This window comes from Condylura cristata, unplaced genomic scaffold (assembly GCF_000260355.1).
Source record: "Condylura cristata isolate star-nosed mole 26May11 unplaced genomic scaffold, ConCri1.0 scaffold00017, whole genome shotgun sequence".
NCBI lineage: Eukaryota > Metazoa > Chordata > Mammalia > Eulipotyphla > Talpidae > Condylura > Condylura cristata.
This window is the reverse complement of record NW_004567118.1, coordinates 17,434,865-17,461,020: the sequence shown is the minus strand read 5'-3', so window position 1 is coordinate 17,461,020 and position 26,156 is coordinate 17,434,865. Positions and strand designations below refer to the sequence as shown.

Here is a 26,156-nt window from a genome sequence, read left to right as displayed (position 1 = left end):
CCACTTGTCAGGTCTCAAAAGGATACCAGTCAAGACCTCCGGTGGCCTTACAGAGGCACAGTCCCAGCTATGACTGGATTAATTCACAGCCATCCACGCTGTATTCCAGGACTGACTTGGAAGAAGTCACCTGACAGAGATAAATGGCATGGAAAGGTGGTTCCTGAGATTCAACAGGCATTGATTTACCCAATTCACAAAAAATGGGGTACAAGAAAACTTTTCAAGTTTTCATTAAGTTTATTAATATTTGGTAATTTTCACTCAAAATACCAATTCCCTTTTCAACTGGAGATGTATGCTTGTGTCCCTGTGCATGTGCATATAATCCCTTAGAGAAACTTTATTTGGTGTCACATTTTTGGTATATAGAAATAACTTTATTTTTATATTGCAGCACAATAGACATACAATCAATATTATTCTCTCCTAAAGTGTGCAATATATAAATTATTCACATTAAAAAAATTAATAACAGAAAGCTTCATATGCAGGAAATATTTAAAAATGTACACCTACTTGTGGGCCTGTTTTTTGACAGGACACACTACGAGCATTATAAATGTGAGTGGCTAGAACAAGACATGGGAACAGAGTACAGGCATGGGCCCATTCCGGGTGCTGGGTGTCCCACCCCAGGAATATGCTCTTCACTGTGGGCGTTGGGACTCCATGTGCTGAACCATACAGTGGATCTGAAAGATACCTCCAGAATAACATTTATTACACTGGCATTTCAAAAATTTCTCTTTCTTCTACTCTCCTTTATAGTGAGGGGGCCTTTTCTCTTTAAAAGCAAGAAGACCTTCAAGTCTGTCTTTCGTGGGAATAGTCTAAGGGAAACAAAATGTTACATTATTTTTATCCAAAAGAAAAAACAAAAGTTTAACAAGTGTTATCTAAGAAAGCTATTAAAAAGCACACTCTAAAAGCTGAAATATATTAGTCATATTAAAATTCTGGAACTAAATTTCATTATAACTTCAAATACCTCTTCCCCATTTCCAACATTCTTTAAAAGACAATAGGTTTTTAAAGCCACATTAAGCTGACAAATAAATTAAGTACAAAAAGTAGAGTCCCATGTACTCTTCAAGCCTCCCACACCCTAAACCCCCTTTTATTAACACCTTGCATTAATGTGGTACAAATGTCACAAATGATGCATTAATCTAAGCCCATATTGCAAAAGGGTTCACTGTGTGGTATGTTCTGTGGGTTTTGATGTGCAGAACATCACGTATTCATCAATACAGGAGCAAACAGATTAGCGTCACTGTCCTAAACACCCCTGTGCCCCGCCTCTTCATCCCTGCTGCCCCTTGTTCTAGCTGGAATCATAAAGTGCATCACCTTCCAGTCTGAAGCCTTCCCTTAGCAATACGCATTTAAGGTTCCTTCATGTCTTGTCTTAGCGTGATAGCTCATTTCCTTATCATTTCCTGAAATGTCTCAATATATCAAAATTTATTTGTCCATTTATCTCCTGAGAGACATCTTGTCTGCTTCCAAGTTTGGTCATTACAAATAAAGTTGCTATAAACACTGACCTGCAATTTTTTGTGTGTGGGCATTCCTTTCAATTTATTCAGTTAGTTCATAATAGCATGATTGCTATTATTATTTTATTTAGTTTTATAAAAAATGGCCAAATTGCAGTAACTCGTTGTATTTGCTTTCCTTAATGACACAGGATGTTGCTCTCTTTTTGACACTTTGGTGAGGTGTCTATTCTTATCTATGACCCACTTCTTATTGTCCAGTTTTAAGTCATTTTTATACTTTGGAAACAAGTCCCTTCTTTAGCAGACAGATGGTTTGCAAAGATTTTCTCCTAGTCTGTAGCTTGTCTTTTTTTCTGTTCAGAGTCTTTGAAGAGTTACTTTTAATGAAGTCAAACCTATAATTTTTTCTTTTACGGATTATGCTTTTAGTGCCTATCTAAAAAGACACTGCCAGTCCCAGGGCCACTGCGATGCTCTGTGTTATCTCGCAGAAGTTCCATGTCCCCGAGAGAGGCGGTGACTGCCCCTCTTGCACCTGCCCAGTATTTGCCATATTCGCCTTGGCTAACCTGGCTAGAAGTTTGTGAATTTGATAGATCTTTACAAGAACCAACTTTGTTTCATTAATTGTTCTCTTCTTAATGTGGAATTCATTTGCTCTCTTTTTTTCTTTTTCAACTTTACATAAAGTAGAAACTTACCGATTTTTGTATTTTTCTTCTTTATAATATATGCAAGGGATGCTATAAGTTTCTCAACACTACTTTAGATGCACTCCCACAAATAAGCTCAGATGCTGCATTTTCATTTTCATTGAGTTCAAAATATTTTTAATTCTACTTAAGACTTGTTGATATATACATTTTTTTAAGTAAGAAGTGTGTTATTTAATCTCCCAATATTTTGACATTTTCTACACACCTTTCTATTATTGAATTCTAATTAAATGTTATTGTGATCTAACATACTACTTGTTATGATTTCTGTTATTTGACATTAATACCTCAATACGCTTTTAAAAATTTGCTTCAGAATCTGAAAGCAAAGCTGTTCATTTATAAAGGTTTATAATTTACTCATGAAAGGTGGTGCTTTATAAATGCAAACCAGGCATTTAGTAACACTAGACAGTGTCGTTAATTTAAAAGTGGCCATGCTTAAATGGGACCAGTGTCTAATTTTCAGAAATAGTAAGATAAAAGTCCTTTGCTACCTCAAATGCCCTAAAACAAAGTTGTTTCTTTAAGGAAAGAGAGACGGGGAGGTAAAAAGAGAAGGAAGGAAGGAAGGAAGACAACTTCCTTTTCTAAAAAAAAAAAACAAAAAAAACAAAAAAAACCCTACTCATTTGTACACAGAAAGAAAACTGGGTGACTTGAACCAGTGAAATTTAGTGGAAGCTCGGCAGACTGGCAGCTGCTCACAGCGAGGGCTGCAGGCAGGCACGGAGCCGCTGCCTTCCTCCCACCCTGGGCCGCCGGAGGGCCCACACCCACACCACACCCAAAATACGCCCGAGCCCAGAAAACAGCTACCACACAAACGGGACTCGATTACTTCAGAGCCTTCTAAATTACGCAGGCCAGAGTCACTAGTCTGTGGAACTGATCTGTCATAGGAACTGGTAACAGACATCACCTGGAAGGAGGTGTCATCATTGCGTCTGTGGCTGTCATACATACCTGAGCATAACATGCTTCTTCTATGGCTAGCCCTGTTACTAAGTCCACCTGAGGATAAAAACAGAATTCATTTCAGTAGGAATGATTGTTAAAATATGGTATACTCAATATAAATTCAAACTTAATAACCCCGGAGTTGGTCCAACAAAATCAAGGGTGTGACCCGCCTGAAACCAGGCTGCCTGGATTTAACTTCTACCTCCATCATCAGCAAAATTATCAGGAAATTAGGTAACCTCGCTGTGAGCAAGAGGGAGCTAGATACTTACCAAGTACAAGTAGTGTAAAGGTAGAATGAATGATAAAATGTATTAAAAGGTTTACAAAGTATTTGATAATATATATATATACATATATGCATACATACACAAGATGTTACAAAGTACTTAATATCACACATTGTATTATATATATTGTATATGTATATTATAGACTGTAACACGTAAGAACCATATAAGGTATTTGTAAGAATTTTCAAAACCAAAACCTGTAAATTTAAAAAACTGCATTTACTGCTAACAAATTCAGTCTCTCTCTTTTTAATGCTATGAAGCCCAAAAAGATACAGTGGCTCTAGGCCTGTAAGAAAGAAGTATCTTTCCTCAAAATTCCCATAACTTAACCAAAATTACAAGTCCAATGCAACAGAGTGCTTACATTGCTACTGTGTTCTGCCTTCCCTTCCCCTGGCCTGACCCTATGAAGACACAGTCCAAGTAACCTCAGCACACCCTACTGACTTGCCTTGTTCACATGTCTCCACACAGAAAGCATCTGCAGAAGATAAAGGTGGAGACCTGGGCTAAGCTCAGAGAAGAGCTGTTCTCTTAATTTTCTCTAAGATGATGTTGGTGCTGAGTTCACACTTAATGTGTTTTTTTCTTTTTACTTTTGGTTTTCTATGAAATACCAGCTAAAAAAAATCTAGTAACTCAATGGCAAAAATGATAAGTATAATTATGTTTATAAAGAATGAGAGAAATGACCAAATTCTGTAATTATGATATTGAGTCAACAACTATAAGCAGAATGAAATCAATGATGTTATGATTGTAAAAGCAACTCTGCAGCATTCAGTTATAGTAGCATTGAAATAATCACATTACAGAACATAAGAAAAAAAGGTAGATTATCATAGACTCTACATATTGCCAACTTAAACTTAAGCTCCCAATTCCATCAATAACTTTAAACATTAAGGCACTCACCTCCATCCCTTGATTAATTGCTAATTTTGCCACTCTCATTGCAACAGGTCCCTAAAATTCAAATTAAAGAAACAGATTTCAATTATTACTTATGTCAATTATGTTTTACAGCTCAGTGAAATTCAGAAACTCCCATTCTTGGATCCATGGCATAGAAGCAATAATAACTGTGATGGAAACTTTCTTTTAGGAGTCTTTAAGGTCTCTCTCTCACATCAGTAAGTGACTGAGTCCATGGAAGCTATGCTGGCAAATGTAGATGCTTAAAGGTGAGCAGGTGAAATGTGCCTAGTAGAGGGCTTGCTTTCTTCACCATATCTCCACAGAAGTAGGGAAAAGGAGACAAAGTACTTGGCACTAATACCACCCCCCATTATTGGTATAACACAAGGCTGGGGTACAAATGAGGCTGACATTACTGATGAACATGGGCTTCAGATATGAATCTCTCCTCGATGGTCACGTTTAATAATGTATCTTCTGGAAGTGTTCCCATATCACACAGATGTTTAAAATCTAACTTAGTCCTGCCGGTTGTGTGAGGGTCACTGAAGGAAAATCTGAGTGTCCTCTATCAGAAGTAAAATATTATGTCTGTCTTCAAAAGCCACAATTCAACTGAAGGAATTCAGTTATTTGACCATGTTTTAAAAATTGTTTGTGTGATGAATTAGAAATCAAAGCATATTTTAAAATGTCTTTTGGATTAAAATGCGAGTTAGATTCTAATGGGCAATAGCTGAATGAATACATATGTATGATCAAATAGAAAAATGTCATTTTTCCTTTCAGAGTTTCAATGCTCAACTTGAAATTATTTAAGTGTGCTTCCTTGAGTCCCATGTTGAACCATCTTTGATAGAGAGGCAATTCTACAATTTTCTTAGACAAATGTCTTAGTTTTAATTCTACCATTCTCTTTTAAACAATGCTCTCTTGTGTGAAAATCTCTTGATCATCAGCTGATCCAGAGAATATGCCTGTAACACTTCCATATACACCCAAGTCTCCAAGTTCCTGGTGAAAATGTAGATGAAGATTCAGGGATCTGAGGGAGGCCTGGAACTCTGCTTACACACTAACCAGGACACCCAGTGGCCAGTGCATAAACCACACCTTGAGCAGCAAGTTTTATTTAGCACACTGGAAAAATGAAAATGCTATTAGATACAATGCATGGTTCAATAAGCTTCTCTTCTAAGACATAAGACCTAGTCTTATGTATATTCATTTTATGGAAGCTTTCTAGGTTTTTTTGAAGAGTAATCATTCAATGACAGTATGAAAACTATAAAAATAAAGTACCTTAAAGTTCACTTTGTAACTTCTGTATATATTTGTTATATTAATCTTGTTGCAAATGGCAAGGTTAATCCTTTTTCATAAGTGAGTGGTATTCCTTTGTACATATGTACCATATCTCCTCAACCCACTCATCTGTCTTTGAATCTTAGATTCTTTCCATATTTTGGCTACTGTAAACAGTGCTGCAATGAACACAGGCATGCATATATCCCTTTGAGTTAGTGTTTTAGATCCTTTGGGTAAATAAGTACAAGAGGGACTGATGTATCCTATGGTAATCTATTTTCCTGTTTCAAGAAACCAATTTCCATCTGCTTTCCATAAGGGCTGGAAAGACTGCATTTGTACTAAGTGTATAAAAGCTGCTTTTTTTGTACGCCCTCACTAACACTTGTTACTTCTTGTCTTTTTTATATGAGCCATTCTCATGGGTGGGAGGTGGTTATCTCATTGTGGTTTTGATTTGCATTTCCCTGATAATAAGTGATGATGAATATGTTTTTGTATGCCTGTTGGCCAACTCTTCTGCCCATGTTTTGATTGGGTTATCTGTTTTCTTTTTGTATGAGATTTCTGTGTATATTGGATATTAGCTCCTTGTCAGATGTATGATTTACAAATATTGTTTTCCCACTCAGTAGAGTGAGTTTTTGTTGTAATGGTAGTTTCTTTTGCTATGCAGTTTTTACTATGATGTAGTCCCATTTGCTTTTGCTTTTGTTTCCTTTGTCATTCGAGTTGTTTCTAAAGATATCCTTAAAATGAATTTTGTAGTTTTGAATATATTTTCTTCTATTTTTCTATGGTTTTAGGCATTATATCCAATTTTTTGTTTAACTTCTGTGTATGTGTAATATAGTGGTAGTTCCATTCTTCTGCATGTGGCAGTCCAATTTTGCCAACACTATTTGCTCTTGAACACGTATATGACTTGACTCCTTTTTCTATTGTATAACCTGACACTTTTATCATAAAGTATTCGCCCATATAAGTGTGGGCTTATTTCTGGGTTCGCAATTCTATTCTTTTGCTTTCTTTTGTGTTCTTAATTCATAATCATGCTTTTATTATAGCTTTGTAGTATAGTTTAATGTCTGGGAATGTTATAAACCTTTTTTTGACAGAATTGCTTTAATTATTTGGGGTCTTTTGAGAAATTAAACAAAAAAATGAATTCTAGTAATATTTGTCCTATTTCTTCAAAGAACTTCATGGAAACCTTGATAAGGATTACATTGAATCTGTAATTTTTCCAATGCAGTAGTATCTTTCCATTTCTTTGTCGTCTGTGTCTTTCAATAATATCTTTCAGTTTCCATTGTAGAGGTCTTCTATTTCCATGAGGTACTTAATTCTTTGTGATACCATTATACATTGTTTTCCTGATTTTATACTCTTCTAGTTCACTGTTGGCATTGTATATAGTAATGCAATCAATTTTTGTATGCTGATTTTGCAGCCCATCATGTCACTGTACTTATTTATTTTTTCTAATAGTTTTTTTACTGGAGTTTTCATTGTATATAATAATCAGATGTGCAAATCACAGTTTTACTTCTTTCCAACTTGGATTTCTTTTATATTATCTTCCTGTCTAAGTGTTCTAGTCAGGAATCCAATACTATGTTGAATGGTAGTAATGAAAATGGACATCTTTGTATCTGAGCTTTGAGGATAAACTTTACATTTTTCACTATTTAGTATTTTGTTAGTTGAGGGTTTGCTATATATGGCCCTTCTTATACTGAGGTTATGTTCCTTCTATCCTTCTTTTACTGAGAGTTTCATCATAAACGAATGCTGAATCCTGTGAAATGGTATCTCTGTATCTATTAATATGATCTTAAGACTTTTATCTTCTATTTTATGGATGTGGTGAATTATACTGATTAACACATATTGCACCATCCTTCCCTCATTGAGATAAATCCCACCTGAGCACGATGTGCAATCCTTTTAATGTATTACTGAATTTGGTTTGCTAGGACTTTTGTTGAGGATGTTTACATCTGTGTTCATTAGGGACATTGGCTTGCAGTTTTCTGATTGTTTAAAATTTGTTTTTGTGATGTCTGTGTGGTATTGATGTGGAGTAATATTAACCTCATAAAGTATGTTTGGAAACAATCTTCTTCCTCAATGTTTGGAAGTGTCTGCGGGTAAGTCTAGTTAGTCTTTGAAAGGTTGATAGAACTTACTAATGAAACAATCTGGTCCTGGGTTTCATTTTTTTAGGAGACTTTTGACCATTGTTTCAATGCCCATGCTTGTAATTAGTCTGCTGAGGTTTTCTATTTCTTCCTGATTCTTGGTTGTTTATTTCTAAGAATTGGTCTGTTTCTTCTATTCAGTTCATTGTTATAAAGATGTTCATATGGTAGGCTAATTATCCTCTGTATTTTTGACCTGTCCAACATAACTTCATTTTTGTTTCTGAGTCTACCTTTTTTTCTTACTCACCAGGACTTTGTCCATTTAATTTTTTCAAAGAACTAGTTTTTTATTTTGTTGATCTTTTGGACTTTTTTATTTCTATTTTATTTTTCATTTATTTCCACTCTAATTTTTATTATTTCCTCTCTTCTGCTGCCTTTGGCTTTGTCTACTCTTCTTTTACTAGTTCACTAAGGTGTAAGGTTAGATTATTTGAATCATCCTGGTTGCTTCCTGTGCTGTTAAATACTGTCCTCTCGGTGCTGCTTTTGCTGTCTCCCAAGAGTCTGGTAACTTGTTTTCATTTGCCTCAGGTAGTTCTTAATTTCTCCTTTGATTTCCTCATTATTCCAACAGTCATTCAGTAATATGCTGCTCATTCCCCACATATTTTGAGTTTCCCCACTTTATTTTGTGGCTGATTTCTAGTTTGGTAACACTGTGATCAAGGAAGCTACCTGATGTATTTTAAAACTTCCTGAATATATTGACACTTGTTTACGTGGTTTATCCTTGAGAATGTTCCATGTGTACCTGAACAGAATGTGTATTTTCTGCTTTTAGGGTGCAATGCCCAACATATAATTTATTAAACCATGCGGCCTAATTCCTCACTTAATGCTACTGCTCTCTTATTTATTTTCTACCTGGTCTATCTGTTCACTGATGAAAGGGGAGTGTTGCAGTCCTTCTACTACTATGTCAATGACTATCTGGGTTTGTCAATAGTTGCTTTACACATTTTGATATGTAATATTTAGTTTTACATATTTTGATGCACATGTGACATATATGTGATGAGTATTATGTCTTTCTGATGTACTGATACTTTAATCATCATATACTGTCCATCTCTATCTCTTTTTATCCTTTTTTTTCGTTAAAAGTCTATTGTATTGACACAAGTGTGGTGGTCCCAGCTCTTTTTAGGGTTCCACTTGCGGTATGATTGTTTCCCCACCATCTGCCTTAAGACTATGTTTATCTTTTGGGCTTCGATAGGTTTCCTGGCAACAACATAGTTGAGTTTTGTTTTCTTGCCTTCTAACTGATGAGTTTAGTACATTTACATTTAGGGTGAGTACAGATATTAGGACCTGTAACTGCTATTTTTCTGGTTCTATTTATTTCTTTGTTCAAATTTTGTGAATTTTCTCTTTGATTCAGTTAAGAGCGCTCTTTCAACATTTCTGGTAGAGGAGGTCTGACACCAAAGTTTTATGCCATTTTGTTGTAAAACAGTTATTTTGTTAAGCTGTGATTTCACCTGACTACATGTACCTTAAATCTCTCTAGGCAGAAATTTCCCTGGAATTTGGGGAAATATTAATGCCAAAGTTACAGTGAATTTCCTTTTTCTACTTCTTTTAAAGTAATAAAAAGCTTTTCTATGTGTTCTCTCTATATATAAATTCAGTATAAGACTCTCTTACACTATGAGAGATAAATTACAGAAAATTATAGCTCACATATTCGTTGAGACAGAGTGGGCAGTATCCACACCAGTAATGTGCTTCAGAAACCATGGAACTGTGATGCTTCATTTGACAGTTGTCAAGGCAAGGCACCTCACAGCAGACTTGGGCCTTAAGGTTTGGCAACAAATAACTCCAAGAATACTTTTTGAAATTGGATGCAAACCTCTAAACAAATACGAATGGAATATGTATTTTTCTGGGTATAAATGCCAAAAGGATCCCTGGCCCCAAACAGGTTACAGATCCTATAGGAATTAAATGACTCCAAGTTAGCGTGTAAGTTATTTTAACTCCTGAAATGATTAGGTCACAAAACTTTAAACTCCATGAGGGATTAAAATAGAACAAAAGAATATTTTCCCTCTCAAGTTAAAATCTTTTAATCCAGGAGATTACCTGTGTGGAAATAAATGAAAACCACCCAAATGATGAAAGAAAAGCCTATTAATTAAAAACTTGATGTAGCAAGGGAGTTAGGCACCATCACTGTGGCTGGCAGAGAGTCAAAGAGGTTTTGCAGAGCTTTTTACATTTGTTGCTGAGGGTCAGGTGTTCTGTTGGGCTCAGCATTCTACTGTCCTCTATCAAGTGGCCATTATTCATCTGCATATTCAATCCACACCTGCACATCTCTAGGTAAAACTTTTCTCAGAGATACTGAAAAACATGCATGAAGAATAGTTTCATTGAGACTACAAGTACATCTGGTAGAATGCCAGAATCCTCTGCCCTTGGGAGGGTGCATTACTTAAAAAATGCAGATGCTAAGGGGCTAGAACTCCACGAAAGTCATTCTTGGCCACCTGGTATTTTCCACAGACCTTTCCCATTATAAAATCACACAAAAGAAGCAAAGGGAGTGAGGAAAATAAGGACAAGGAAAGAAAAGGCATCAAATCAAAAGCAACTGTGTCAGCAGCCATCTATCACTTTGTGACCTGGATCGCGTCTGAAGTACTTTATATCCTAAGATGACAGTTTGGTTTTATTTACAGATGCTTGTATAATCAAGTGAGTATTTTCACTTCTGCCTTAATTCATGGTCAATTTTAGCCTTCTACCTCCTAGCCCAATGACTAACTGGCCCTCAGATTATCTGGATTTTCATCCTGAAGGCTTTTTATGTGCCTATGTGACTACTTAATTTCTAGTTTTACAGACACTATATACTTCTCTACTTGGAAGCAAAAAAGGAAAACAAAGAAGTGAGTTAGTAGTACCTTTTTCTTAAAGGGCTGTAGATCATAAATATTTTAAAACTCTGTGGATGTTATCATCACAACTGCTCAACCTTGCAGTGCCAGCCCAAAAGTAGTCACACACTCTACAAGAACAAATGGGCATGACTGTTCTAATACAACTCTACTTTTGGACCCTTAAACATAAATTCTATAATGTAATTTTCATGTGCCATAAAATATCTTCCTTCTTTTGATTTTTCAGACCATGAAAAGTGTGAAAATTACTATGGGAAATAGCATGGAGGTACCTAAAAATTTTAAAAATAAAACTGCCATAAGATACAGCAATCTACTTCTGGATTTGCAATCAAAGGATATGAAAACAGGATACTGAAGAAATAGATACACTCCTATGTTCACTGTAGACTTAATGACAGTAGCCATGATGTGGAGCAATTTAAGTGTACATCAGCAGATGAAAGCCCAAAAAACATGTGGTATATTACCAATAAAATGTTAGGCATAATGAATGAGGAAATCCTGCTATTTTTAATCCCCTCCCAATATACTTTAACCTATAATTTCAGAAGAAAGGGATAGTTGAAAAATATACCTGAAACAATAAAGAAAACCTTAAAACAGAGGAGTCTTCATCTCCCAGGACAAAGAAAGTGAAGGAAAAGGTACATAGATGGGACTACATCAAATTTAAAAGCTTCTGGGGCACAATAGGTTAAAGTACAACATCATAGAGCTGTCTGCAGCTATTGCAGCATGAGTCTGATCCCCAGGCCAGAGAGGTGAACCTACATGGAGTGGCAGGCCCCTCCTGTCTCGCCCGCTGCTCCCCTCAGCAGTGTATTTCAGTACATCAGCCTGTTCTGCTCCCCACTCTCTCTGGTGGATCCTCTCACCCTCCTGCACCTCTAGCCTATATCCCAGTTCTATATGAATAACTAAATAAATCGTTAAAAAAATGTAAAAGCTTCTGTACAGCCAGAGACATTAGCCGAAACAAAGAGACGCTCTACTAAAAAGAGACGCTCTACTAACAATTTTTGTATGCCAACAACTGATAAGGGACTGATCACAAAGCTCTACAGAGAGTTGATGCAACCCAATAAAAAACAGTCCAGTCAAAAACTGGACCAAAGAGCTAAAAAGACACTTCTCCAAAGAGGAAATGTAAATGGCCAACAGGTATATGAAAAGATTTTTAACATCCTGATAATCAGGGAAATGCAAATCAAAACCACAATGAGACACCACATATTAAAAAAAAAAAAACAGTGAAAATAACACACATTAAAAAAACTAGCAATAACAAATGTTGGCGGGGATGTAGAGAAAAAGGAACTCTCCCACACTGCCAGTGGAAATGCAAACTAGTACAATCACAATGTAAAGCTGTTTGGAGGTTTCTCAAACTGCTAAAAAGGGAGCTTCCATATGACCCGGCCCAAAAGACACAAAAACATTAATTCAAAGGATACCTGCACCCCCATGTTTACTGCAGCACCATCTATAATAGGTAAGACATAGAAACAACCCAAACACCCAAAAATAGATAGCTGGGTCAAGAAGATGTGATACATCTACACAGTGGAATACTATTCAGCAATCAAAATAGATAATCACATGCCATTTGCAGCAATGTGGACAGAGGTAGAAAGGATTATGCTTAATGAAATAAGTAAGAAGGAAAAAGAAAAGTATCCAGATAGTTTCATTTATAGGAAGTATATAGGAGAATCAAATAAGGGATAAAGGGAAAAAATAATAACAACAACAAAAAATACCCTGGTAACTATAAATCAGAGACAATCTACAGGGGAGAAGGAGGGAAAGGAATCAGAACAAGGGAGGGAAGAGCACAGGAGACCATGGCAATCAATGGCGCACAGGTGAATTGGTGGTGGGAATTGTATGGGGACTACATCTGAGAGGAAAACGCATATACCGCACAAAAATGAACAATGATGATGTAAAAATACATAAAAATAAATTATTTTCAAAAACAGTGGGGGGTGGTAAATGTACCAGACCATGATGATGGCACACGGGTGATTTGGTGATGGGAAGCCCAAGGGGAGTACAACTGAGATGGAAAAAAAGGCACAAAATGATGTAATAATAAACTAGGAAAAAAAAAAAAAAACTAGGAAAAAAATAAATTATTTTAACAAATAAATAAAAATATTTTACCACTAAAAAATATAAAATAGGAGTCCTGAGGCGCTATTATTATTAATAAGGAAGTTGTGTGGGAATAAATATATAATGAGTTTCAGATTTTTTGAAGGATAAATGTGAGGAAATATATTACATAGAAAGAAGTTAAACAACACCTACATCATCATAAAACATAATGAGACAAATGTCTGTTTCCACTTATCCTAAATGATGCTACTGCAAGGAAAGCACACTTAAGACCATGGTTGTCTTATTAGAAAGTGTGCTTGAATGTGGGGTGATAGAGATGACAAATGTCCAGTGCTGTTTCTCTCCACACACTGACTCAAGTGAAAGAGATCAGTTGACAACTTAAATTGCTGTATGTTCTGTTCCAAGTAACACTCACATAATGCTATCAAAGTCAGGCTACTACTTGGCCCTCAGATTATCTGGATTTTCATCCTGAAGGCTTTTTATGTGCCTATGTGAATAGCTAATTTCTAGTTTTACAGTCACTATATACTTCTCTACTTGGAAGCAAAAAAGGAAAACAAAGAAGTGAGTCAATAATACCTGAGGTAAAAACTCTCTGGCGAGGTCCAAAGCCTTTCTGTAGGCAGCATCGCCATTCTGGTTCTGTTCTAGAACGTGGCTGATCAAGCCCACTTCCTTGGCCTCTTGGCCATCGAGCACACGTGCAGAGAAGATGAGCTCTTTGGCTAGGGACATCCCAATGGCACGTGGCAGTCGCTGTGTTCCCCCTGCAGATCAGATGAGAGAGAAAGAAAACACATGATGACCTGATGTCCAATAGTTTTAATGTTTCCGTATTTCATTTCTTCACTTACAAAAAATTAACCAGGTCCAAAAATTTGTATAGCAAAATTAGTAGCTAGAAAACCACTTCCAAGCAAAATCTGATTTCTTAATTCATTTATAAGATTAATAACTTGAGAATCTTACATCAGTAAGTGATTTTGCCCTGAATACTCATGTGACATAGCAGGTATGTTCATTAACCCAATACACAATCTGCATCAGGAGAGGCTGAGTGCTGGGCAAGCTGTACTGCCCATTAGCCCATTTACCCATACACCAAGCGTGGTATCCTTCTTTTAGCTTAAAGTTTATCAAAATCTGAGAAATCAGTACATAGACGCATTTATGATAAATGAATTGTAAACTAAGTTTAATAAACAGAAAATTACTCATGAAAAAGGCTATGTCCTGATAGTCTTTATTCTTTTAGTGCAAGTACTAATGGTCCTTCAATAAATTATTCTACTAGATCCATTTTCTATGACATCTTTCAATGCTGAGTCTGATAAAATGATGACGTTGGTAAAAGCAGGTAGTGGAGCACTAGCTTCGATTTCTACCAGTAAGAAGAGGAAATGGCTGTAACATTAGGATTTATCTAAATCTTTCCATTAAAATGGTTCCTGTGTTGCAAAAGGCTAGAGAAGCAGCTGGCTGCTAGGGTTCAGGGGAAGAAAAACAAGTTGGTGGCCTGCTATCCCAACAAGCTCACTCTGTGTGTTTGGCTCAGAAAGCATAAACATTTTTCTTCTGTATTCATTACCAACACTTAAAAAGAGAGTGCGTTGTTTCATACAAAAGCCACTTTCTACAGTTGCACTGTACTCTGCCACATATTCCACCACTACTAAATAATGCTCTATCAATTAAGAACTTTAACTGTTAAATAAGTTTAAAAGGAAAGTAAAATTCTTTTGTTTCCACATGTCTATCAAAAGTGGGAAAATTAAAGAAAAAAATGAGATAGCAAGATATAAGAAAGTCTATTTTCTTTCCAAAGTAATTCTGCATTGGAAAGACAAAGCTTAAGGCACTATAACTAGGCAACCATATCAAGCACCATAACCAGTATTTAGAAAATATGAAGTGATGGAAACAAAAAGAACCTCAATGAATTAAAAAGGGATTAACACGTTTGACCTAACATAATGACAGTTGATTAGGACACATATAAGTAATTTTTACCACAGTAGCTCTATTTATTCACGTAGCTCATGAAAACTTTTATGAGATCAAAGAATTTGTGGTACTGTATTAAAAATAAGCACATTAGGAAATAACTTTTGTATTGTGAAAAGTTTAATGCATATCGGTCAAGTTTAACACACATACCCTCGGTGATCATACTCTGTAATGAACAGATATGTTTTCCAAGTCCATAAAGCTTAAGTCCATTCATCCTATCACGCACAGTATCAGTCTTCAGAAATGAGGACTTGATAAAAACTTAATGAATGAAGGAGCAGTTAGTTATGAAACTTCACACCATGCTCCACAAGCTGGGTGATAGAGTGAACAGCTTTTAGAGAACACAGCATGAAGCAGGTGCTGAAGGTGGCCTGTGCTCTGTTAAAAAAAAAATAATGAATTACAGGATTTGAGGAAAATCCTTCAACTTGGCTCCACAACTCAAACTACCTAAGACTGGCCTTTAAGAACCTCACATAAGTATAATCAAAAGACTTTATCCTTTCGTGACTGGTTTATTTCATTGAGCACATCTTCAGGTTCATTCATGTTGTATGTTGTAGAGAATACCACAATTTCCCTCCTTTGTAAGACTGAATAATCTTCCACCTTACACCACATTTTGTATATCCACTCATCTACTGATGGACAGACATTTGGGCTGCTGCTATCTTTTAGCTACTGGAAATAATGCTGCTTAAGAATATGCGTATACATATTCTATCTCTGTATGCCCCTTTTGCAACTGTTGAGGGTAGAAACCCAGAGCTGGAATTGCTAGATCATATAGCAAATTCTATGGTTATTGTATGTCTTGTGAGGATTCCCCATACTGTTTTCCACAGCAGCTACACCATTTTACATTCTCATCAGCAGACTACAGAGTTTTAATTTCCCCAAATTCTCACCAACACCTGCTAATCCCTAGATGTGCAGCCATCTTAATGGATATAAAGTGGTATCTCATTAAGGCTTTCATTTGATTTCCCCCAACAACTAGTGATGTTGAGAATATTTTCAAGTGCTTATGGTCATTTGGAGAAAAGTCCATTTCCTTTGTGTATGTCTGAATGTTAGTTGTTAATAGGAGTCCATATTCTGGATGGTAATTCTTTATCGTGATTTGAAATATTTTCTTTCATTTTATAACTGCCATTTTATACTGCTGATAGTATCCTTTTGATGCACAAAACATTTAAAATGTTGATTTTTTTCTCTTTTTCCCTACTTTTTGGTGTTAAATCCAAGAAATCACCATCAAGTCCAATGTCATAAAGTTTTTCCACTGTCTTCTAAGAATCTTAGGCACTGATTTTTGGTCACTCTAGGTAATTTCTACCTAAAGTGTAAGAGGAGGTAAATTTTATTCTTTTGCATGTGGAAATTCAGTTTTTAACACCATTTGTTTGAAAGGATATTCTTAAAGAGCAATAATAATTAATGATTTAATTCATCTATTCTGATTGAAATTTTGCCTTTAGAAAATCAGTTTGCTGAGAAATTTTCTGGCCCGATTTCCTTTGCTGCAAATACTTCACAGAAATCAAAGACAGATGGTCTGAACTATATTTTTACATTTGTGGAACTACAGGTAATTACCCTCCTTCATTGTTAGACAAATAAAACTCATGATTTCAACTTTAGTTTGCCTTTTTAAAATTAATATTCATCATGTGAATAAAGAGCTGTACAAATGAAAGTTACTCAGCTGTAGTGTAATGCAATAAAAATTTAACGTGATTGATGTGACATCTCAGATTTTACAAATATCTCAGAAATAGTTACCACCTTAAATAGAAAAGTATCATGCCAACATTCTATTCCAGTTTGAAAGTATTTGCTTATGAACAGCTACTTTCCACTGTGAATTTAAAAATTAACACGACTGCAGTTAGGAGAATCAGATTTAGTGAATCAGGTTTACCTTACCTGAGAAATAAACTCTATCACTTGGCCTAGAGTGGAAGAAAAGGACTCAGGTTTTAAGATTCAAATACAGAGTATTAGAGATAATAAATTTCAATAGCTTATGTTTAAGGTAAAAACAGTCTGTATTTTCTTACATCAGGCTTGCTTTACTAGATTACACAGTCTGCATAGTTCACTTCATCATTAGAGTTCAGGATCATTCCAGATAAAACTCTACATAAAGTCCTGGGATTGACAAAATTAAGCCGTAAAATTAAAAATAGGGTTGTCCCAAAAGGAATTAATGTGGTTTCACTCTGACAGCAGCCCCAACACATTTAAGACTCCATTCAAATTCACCTACCCCAAATTTCAACATGAGCCCTCACTTCGAGTCCAGTCATGCGCTACACAATTGCCCCTGGGATGGCATGGAAGTCACTCTACCAGAAAGGAAACTGAGGCTCAGAGTTTTTAGAACTTATCTAAAGACAGAAGATTAAGTTGGAGAAGTAGGGTTCAAACCCACCTCTGCCTGATTTTTATCTGTTATGTCTTCAGAAAGTGAAGAACAATTTGCAAAATGAATGCATATCTTAAGCTTACTTTGCAAAACAAAAGGTATGTGCATGGCATATATAAATAGACACAAAATATAACTATGTGCTAGTCCAGAGAGCAGCTGGGGGCAGCTGATAAGTAAAACCCACTTTCTTCCATTTTGTCTTGCTAAGTTCTAAAAATGTTCTGCAGTATGTAGGCAATATGACATTGCAGTAGGACTAGAGTGTTATAGCAGTTTCGAAGACCACAGTACAGGGAGACAAAGAGCCACCCACTAAAACAAGCACCCCACGCCACTTCCTATGTTCTACAGCGCTTCAGGAAGGCTTGCTTCTTGGACTGTAGTGGGAATCAAAGTATCAGCAAGTAAGGATGCCTCATGTGAGACAATACTGCAGTACTCCTCCAAAATCAAGAAACAGAACACTAGCTGAGAAACTCTGAGACTCATAAGGCTCCTACTCAAAATCTAGCACCTTCAACTGTTTCCAGGAACAGGAAATTTAGAGCAAAATTTGCGCTCTCTCTCTCTCTCTCTCTCTCTCTCTCTCTCACACACACACACACACACACACACACACAAATACAACCATCTCTGAGTCACTTCATCACCTACCAGAAAAGGGCACTCTGTGGTGCTCCATGAATCCGCATGATTGTGTGTCAGAGTAACGAGCAAACACAAACTTCTGCAGAACTCAACGCAGGAATCTGTGTTACTAGACTATGAAGATAAGGAAGCATCTCAGCTGCTGATACTCCCTCTTCTTGTATGGAAATGTTCAACTGATTTCTAAAACTTGTTGCCTAAACTCTTCTGACAAGGAGATTCCAATTTAGTGGCTTGAGGTGGAACCTAAGTTCTTGCCACATGTCTTGCCATTCAAGACATCAAGATATTAAATGAGGTTTGCTGACTCACTGCTATAAAACAAGAGGTGGTAATGGTTATTTAAAATACAGCAACAGAATATTTATAACTAAATGAAGAGTCAGAAGATGCACCCCAAATGCTTTATACTTATTTTCGGGACCATTTAGAACTAATTTCCAAGATACCAGTGCATTGTTTTATTCATTCAACAAATACTTAGCCAACACCATGAAATTAACAAAGTCATACCTACTGCAGTTTACACTTCCCAGGAAAGCCCAGGATAAGCAGAGCACAGGAGAGTAGAGACTGAGTGTGCATCGAGCACTGTTTACAGGAGGAACTTGAGATGACACTGGTGCAAGACCAGAGAAGTGAGACTCACATGGTACACTATTTTGTGACTCCCATCTGACTACAGGAGAGCACAGGGAGATGGGGAGAACTAGAGGATAGATCAGGAAGGCACAGTGGCAGCTGAGAAGATCGGGGCCCAGTTTCTGTGGGTCTCCTGGGACCGGAAGGCCTGGGGGGTTTACTCTGAGGATGACAGGAAATCATTGAGCATTCAAAAGCATCTTCTGAAAACAGTTGTGTGGTATTGTCCTTTTCAAGAGAAGACTTGGGTTTGAGGAAAACCTTCAATCATTATAAGACAAGACATTATGAGTCAATGATCATTTATGAGTTAAGAAGACAGACAGAGATAGATGTTCGCACTATTTGGAAAGAAATGTCAAAACAAGTTCCCAGGGCTTTCTACGTCTGTCTTGTTCTGTCTGCTCAGCAACCACTGCCCCTATGAAAACCCCGGTCTTGTTATATGTAGTGGAGGAAAATAAAGGATTCCCCCGACAGATCCTCTCTGTCTCTATACCAACTCAGCTGGAAAGACATCCAGAACCAGGAGGCCTCACACATGGAGATGTTCCGAGCAGACATGCAGTGCAGCGCTGGCAAAAAGCAGACCCCTGCCATGGTGCGCACTGTCTAGGCCCAGAGCTAGAGGCTCTGGCTGTGCTCTCAGTCTTGTTCTCCAGGCACCTACTGATTCTGAAAACCTTACCATAAATTTCCTTCTCATGGTAGCTACAACTTTCATGTTTTCCAATATAAAAAAGATACAGTAACATAACAAGTTTTGCTTTTCTCTCAAAAAGTTAAAAAAATAAAATCCATTTGTTCAACCCAGAATTATTGGTTGAATGATCTAATCTGTGCAAGTTGTGCTCAACAAACAGGTGAAACAGACAAGCATCTCAGCTCATGTCTTGAAGGCAGAGAGGAAATCTATCTCCTGTCTAGATTTTTAGCTTGAATGTGTGAGTAGAAGCTGGAAGACAGGAGGCAACAAAGGTGTGCTGGCTTCATTAGGTGTCAACAACTTTATGCCTAGGTGTCAATGCTTGTATGTTAGTTAAGACCCCAAGAATATCAATTAAATGCAGTGATGTGGCAGATGTACAGGACAGCTGTGCTCAGCTGCAGCCCACTGCTTTCAGACCTCTCCCCGCCATTGCCACTCGCCCCAGCCTTCCTCCAGTGACGCTAAGTTTGTGGGTGTCTTCCAGAAGAAAATTTCTTCACTGAAATAAACACCCAGAAATAAGTAAGATCTTTCTCCAGGATGCTGTGATAGTTACATGTGACAGCTGGAGCAATGGCAACCACCTTGCAAACATGACAGTGTTGGGAAGGAAACCGTGAGTGGCACAGCAGGAAGATGTCACTGCACTACTGAACCTGCCAATGCTGCAACTGCCTCACTTCTGGAAGTGAGATAATACATGGTATTTGCCTACTGTTTAATCTGTCTGAAATGGACTTGGCAGTTTTTGTACCCAAAATGTCTGGGAGTATAGATGGACTGAAGAAAAGAGGTCTGAGCACACATTTTAAAGTATGTAAAGCAAACATACTAAGAAATATGATAGGATGCTAGGCACAATTAATTACAGATTTGGGGTCTGTGGTCATAAAATAAATTATCACTTTTTCCCCAGCAGGGAAAGGTACAGAGTAGGCAGATGACCTGGACCCTTTGCTAGACAAGTATAAGAAGGGGCAGAGTGGAGCCCAGCAATAGCGCTAGCTGACATTCCTGTGCAGATACTCTGCAATGCCACGTGAGCTGGCACTTCCAATATAATCATTCTCTCACTTTGCCTTCACAGTTCCCCAATGAGGATGGTACAAGCTACCTAAAAGATCACTTATAAGGTCATTATCAGAGGAGACCAGGAGCTCTAGACTGGATGGAAAGGAGAAATGTGACTGAGAGTGAAAGTGGCTGTGGACTTGATGATTCAATGAGGACCCAAGAAAGTAGAAGGTTAGCAGACTGCACAGTGAGATGTAGTCGTCTGGACTTGCAATGGAGGAGTTTTGATGATGCTCAAGTTTAGGGGGAAATCATTACTATACTGAATTAAGGTGGGGACAAGGAACAGACTTTGAAGTACCATCACAGACAAAGAACTGAAATTGAGTTACACAGACAATCTGAGATAATGTACAAAAGTATTTATCACAGTTCCTGGAACAGATTGTCTGTATTTTTAAATATGTCAAACAGCAAATATTAGAGTACTAGGAATCTATTATTTTAATTGGAAGAAATTCTTAGTTTGTCCAAAAGCTTCAACTTATTTCCCCAAGTATTAATAACAGATTTTTAAAACATTTCTCTTAAATACCACTAGTTAATGATTTAACACTTAATAAATTCATCAGGGGGTATAGTTGTGAGCAGAAAATGAATCTATCTGCCATGAACTATATTTGCTTTTATGTGGCACTGGACCTGGAATGCAATTACGTCCACTCACTGGTCAAATGGAAAATCTTGAGGTTGAGGCAGGCAGTGCACTGAAAAGTCACCACGGCCACATGAGAGGGTGGAGCGAGCGGCAGCATGCTGGTAGTGAGCAAACCCAACCACAGGTGCCCTGGGTTCGTTCTCAGCCAGATCTCATTCTCTTTGTGGTATTCAAGCTTTGGAAACAGATAGCAGTGGACCTGGGTGTGAAGTCACAGACAAAATAACAAGATACAAACACTCAAAACGCAATTTTCTATCTTCTTCAGCTCATGATCTATCGATAATATAAAAATGAATTTAAAAAATGTAGTTTTTAAATGGTGTGTTTCCTCCTTATTTACTAATTTTCAAAGTAACAAGGTGGTTCTCCAGCATCCTCCAAAGATGATCAGTAAGTTTTTAATCTTTGAAATCATCATAAACAGAAAGCCTTGCTTAGGGTTATATTTTCCTTGAATTATTCAAAACAAACATTGCAAACAATGTTAACCCTGAATTTTAATGCCCATTGTAACTGACTTCTGTGGAACTCCAATTGAGAGCTCGAGGCAAGTATTTTTCTTGAGCATCTGGGACGGTATAAAACTGACCTCCCTTCACACTTAAAATGACAAATCGGGGTTAAAAAGGGATGCTGATATAAACATGTATGGCATATTTATAGCCTCATTGTGCCACAATCTTACAAAACCCTTAAAAATATTTATCCCCAATTTGTGACCAATGTTTAAAGTATTACAATCCTTTCTATTCCCTGAGGCTATCTAGCACATTGTAAAGCAATGAGAGAACACGAACACACACACTGAAACAAGAGAGAAGTAAGTAAGGCGAAAACTTAACTGGCTAAATCCAGCAGAACCTACATGAAATTTGCAAGTTGAGCTCTGTGTTGCAGTATTAGAAGGTGGTTTAATTATCTTCACAGAATAAACTACGCTGACCGGCAACACATTAAAACCTCAGTGATAGTTTTTAATCGTACTTATTATAGAAACCTTTTTTAATTGTTAGCCTCTTTATTATTAGCAAAAGAGATATGCCTGTTTTATTCATTATTTGTTAAATACAGATTTTTTAAATGTTTACATATACTTTTTACAACAAATATTTGCTGAAGAATTGTTTTTAACTTTTGAAGAGCATGTTTTTATATACCAATGAAACATAAACTCTTACTCTTTAAATCTATTTTAATAACTGTGGAGCCCACCCACTCAGGCAACCCACACCCACCCAACACCAGTTTGCAGTGTGGGGAGATGAAGTCAGGACTTTGTCCTGGTAGTTCCAGGGGGCTGTGAAGGCTTCTGCCAGACCACCTCTCCCAACCAGCACAAGGGGTAGCCAGACCAACCTGTCTCTCGTAACTTGGGTCTTGAGAGGGAAGAAAATGGTTGGGTTCATTAATTAAGTCAAGCAAAGGTTCCAGACAAGCCTGCTAAGTGTACCACCAGGCAGAACTCTGTGACGGGGGAAATGGTCTGTGTCTGGGAGTAACTCACCACATGTGGTTACGGAGGACAGCACTTCAAAGTGACTAGCATGGCTGAAGTTTTAATTTTAGTTAATTTTAATAAATCTAAATTGAAATAGCCGTGTGGTTAAAGAACAGCCCTCCTGGACAGCCTCTTTAAGAGTTTCCTGCCCCTGAGAGCCCCCACGAGCTCCTTTTTGGTCACACTGCTTCTGTTGCAAAACTGAAGACGCTGATACAACCTACAGTTCATTTCAACATGTGCAGAGCCTAAGAGGTGCAGCTGAGGTGCAAAGTCTCCCCATAGATCACCTGTGGGCAAGGGGACACAACTCAGCAGGGAGGGGAAAAGAACCTATAGCCTACATAGCTCAGGTAACTACCTCTGTCTTGTCCAAATGAGAAGGGGGGCATTCAGAACCAAATGATTAGTCTGTCCTTAAAATACAGCTGCATCAGAAACAAGACAGCAAACTAGAGTGAAAGCAAGATCCTTCCAACACCTTAACACAGACCTATCCCAGGTTGGCTTGAAGTTACTGGGTTGTTGCAAGTCATGTTACATTCTTGCTTGAAAAATAGAAAAGAATACATCACTTCTTTCCCAGCAACCCAATTAATTTATTAATTGCTCAGAGAAAATTAGAAGAAGGTTCCAAAGGAACCTACTGTATTCTGATTTCAATTTACTGGCATACATTTAGCAGACAAATTCCCATGCTTCAGTAATAGATATTTCCTATCTATAATCAAAATTGTATGTCATAACATGTTACTGCAAATATAACTATTTTATGTATGTTACAACTTTTCTACTTTAATCTCTTGTTATTCAGAGTGATAATGTGGTATGTTATATATAACATGTGTGTAGCTAGTTTAAAGTCATATTCGTATCTATCACAGTGATTATCCCTATGTAAAAATGTCCTCCTTTTGAGATTACTTATAAACATATATAGCTTAACTGTGGGTCAAATGAACACAAACATGAATACATACATGTATCTAATAAGACATACTTTAAAGATTTTCCTTAATACAGTATTGCAAATAAAATACTTCATGTTTACCACTCAATAAATCAAATAATTACTGAAATAACTTACCAAATTTATCCACTTACTATCTATAGATAGCAACAGAGTCTAGTTCCTAGCCCCAGTGGAGGGTGACTATGGTAAGCCATAAACTGTGTAGTCTTGAGAAGAAACAGTTGTCTCAACTAGTGACTAAATTGTAAGGAAGGTGTTACTCATTTAATGTGTGCCACGAATCAGCCCAACCTCAGTAGTACAAAACATCACACACTTATTCTCTCATCATTACTGTGGGTGAGACATCTAGGAAAAGTGGAGCTGGCTCTCGGGGCTCAGGGCCCTGGCGACTTCCTCACACACTACCTGCAGGTCCTCTGGTCCCTCCCACAGATTCCACAGGGCTGCCCTGGGCACAGTAGGAGGCTTCCTCCAAGGGCAGCATTTCAAGACAGGATGTATAAAACCATGGCCATAGTCCAACAGCTTGCCTGAGCCGTGGCTTTCCATCGCTCTGAACACATACTGAGAGGGAAGCCATCCAGTATGCCCAGTCTCCACAAGGGAAGGGACCACACATGGGAACAAATGTTTTAGAAGCCCAGACTGATGCAGCAACACAAACTCAAAAAGTATACCCCACCTCTACCCCAAGCATACTCAGAAAGTAATTCTCCAAACTTCAAATTCTTTCATTCTTTCAAAATCAAGGAAGAGAAAAACAGAATGTGTCAACCATTAATTAAAAATAAATAAATAATGGGAGGGAAGAAATAGGGAGAAATCCGGAAGAAACTGGAAGATTTCTTGATAGGAGTGTGGAATATGGGAGAAAGTACACAGGCCTGCCACCTATATTAGAAGCAGAGACTGTGACACCCCTCAGAAGTGTTTCTATTCTTTCTAAAACATAATGATTCGGCTGTGTCAACAAGAATGGACTGTGACAGTACTTCATTAATATCAGGCCTTGAAGTTTTTATTAGATGAGGAGTCTAATAAAGGAGTTATTAAGGTGATAGTGGCCACTCTTTTAGGTATCTTCTAGATATCTAAGTATCTGCCCTGAAAACATGTGGAGTCAGACCAAGTGAGGAATTTGAATAGATAATATGCATAAAAATGTGATGTTCCTAAAAATGGGCCTAAAGATGTGAACACTTTTAGTTTTCCCTGTTAAAAGCAGGTCACATGATGAAAACAGAAGAGTCCATGGCATAGGAGCACCTTTACTGATGTAAATAATCACCAGTTATTGATAAGCTGAGTACTATGTCATTTTTTCTTAAGAGTTTTTATAGGGATCCTTCGAAGCCACTACTATTATTACCCTCATCTGATCAGTCACAAGTCAGAGACTCTAAGTCAGAGAGGTGAGCCACCAGCCTGTGCCCAGCAGCACACCAGTGGGTCCTTCTGAGTCCACAGGCAATGGCTTCTCCTGCCACAAACTACCTTTCTGTACAAGTGACCAAACACAAGACTCCTTGAGTAAGCTATTTTCTGGTAGGGAAAACCTTAGGGAAATTAGTTAAAATAAGAATGTAAGTGGATAACTGAAGCCAAAGGAAAAATGAACTAGAAATCCTATTGGTCTGGTATAAGAGGCAGCAAACAAGGACTGAAAGCCTCAAAACAAAAGTAAATGGCAGTAAATTCCCACCAGGAAATTGATTTCGATGATCACCTCCCATCTGGGGGGCAGATCTTCCTCCCCTGTCTGCTCTGTGATGCCAGCACACCCCTGTCTCAGCCTATGATTTTAGGGCTACTACATCTGTAGGACAAAGCAGAGGCACACAGGATGTGGAGCTGCATGAGGGCGCCTGGGCAGCTGTGCCTGTTGCCACCTCCTGGCATTTTACTCTCCTGAATGAAGTCATTAGCATTTCTCCTTATTGGGAGAATCACCAAATATTTTGTGAAACTAAAGCATAAAAAGATTTTGTTATTTAGAGAACAGTCAACAACTGTTTCATATTAGGAAAGTAGGATGAAGCAACTCTAAATTACTGGAGACAAATTATTTTTATATAATATATCCAGCATCCAGTCAATTTTGCAAAACCTTAAGTTACAAGAAAAATAGAAAACCTGTCGAAAGCAACTTCTTCCTACACCTGAAACAAAGCATATACCATTAAAAAAAAAAATTCTTCCTAAATCAGCAAGAAAAAAATCATGTAACAACACATTTTCACCCACACCTACTCTCTTTTCATGTTCAGCTGGCTAATTTATAAAAATTACCCCTCATAAATGGGGTTATGTAAAACAAAATAAGTCAGGAGAAAGAAATAGACACACAAAACTCATGTGTGTGTCATGTGAAATACAGACAAACAAACTAAGAACTAAACCAAAACAAGCCCTAGAAAGCTAAGCGTAGAACTGAAGCTACCAGAGGGAGGCGTTGGGGGGACAGAGCAACGGGGAGAGGGACCAGTGGAATATGGGGGGGACAGAGCAACGGGGAGAGGGACCAGTGGAATATGGGGGGG

The 26,156-nt window shown here is 37.5% G+C and overlaps 1 protein-coding gene across 2 annotated transcripts in view; it reads right to left on the bottom strand.

The window, feature by feature from the left end:
* Positions 1–237: 237 nt before the first annotated feature.
* The window catches only part of AUH (AU RNA binding protein/enoyl-CoA hydratase), a 111,883-nt gene continuing 85,964 nt past the window's right edge, over positions 238–26,156 (bottom strand). Inside the window, exons 5-8 of one of the 2 annotated variants that reach the window (XM_012726626.1) lie at positions 13,541–13,728; positions 4,396–4,446; positions 3,188–3,235; positions 238–833 (exon numbers count right to left, since the gene is read on the bottom strand). In XM_012726626.1, coding sequence (XP_012582080.1) covers positions 756–833; positions 3,188–3,235; positions 4,396–4,446; positions 13,541–13,728 — 365 coding nt within the window. In that variant the 3' untranslated portion in view covers positions 238–755. The remainder of the gene's footprint in view (positions 834–3,187; positions 3,236–4,395; positions 4,447–13,540; positions 13,729–26,156) is intronic. The other variant, XM_004684484.2, reaches the window with a different exon arrangement.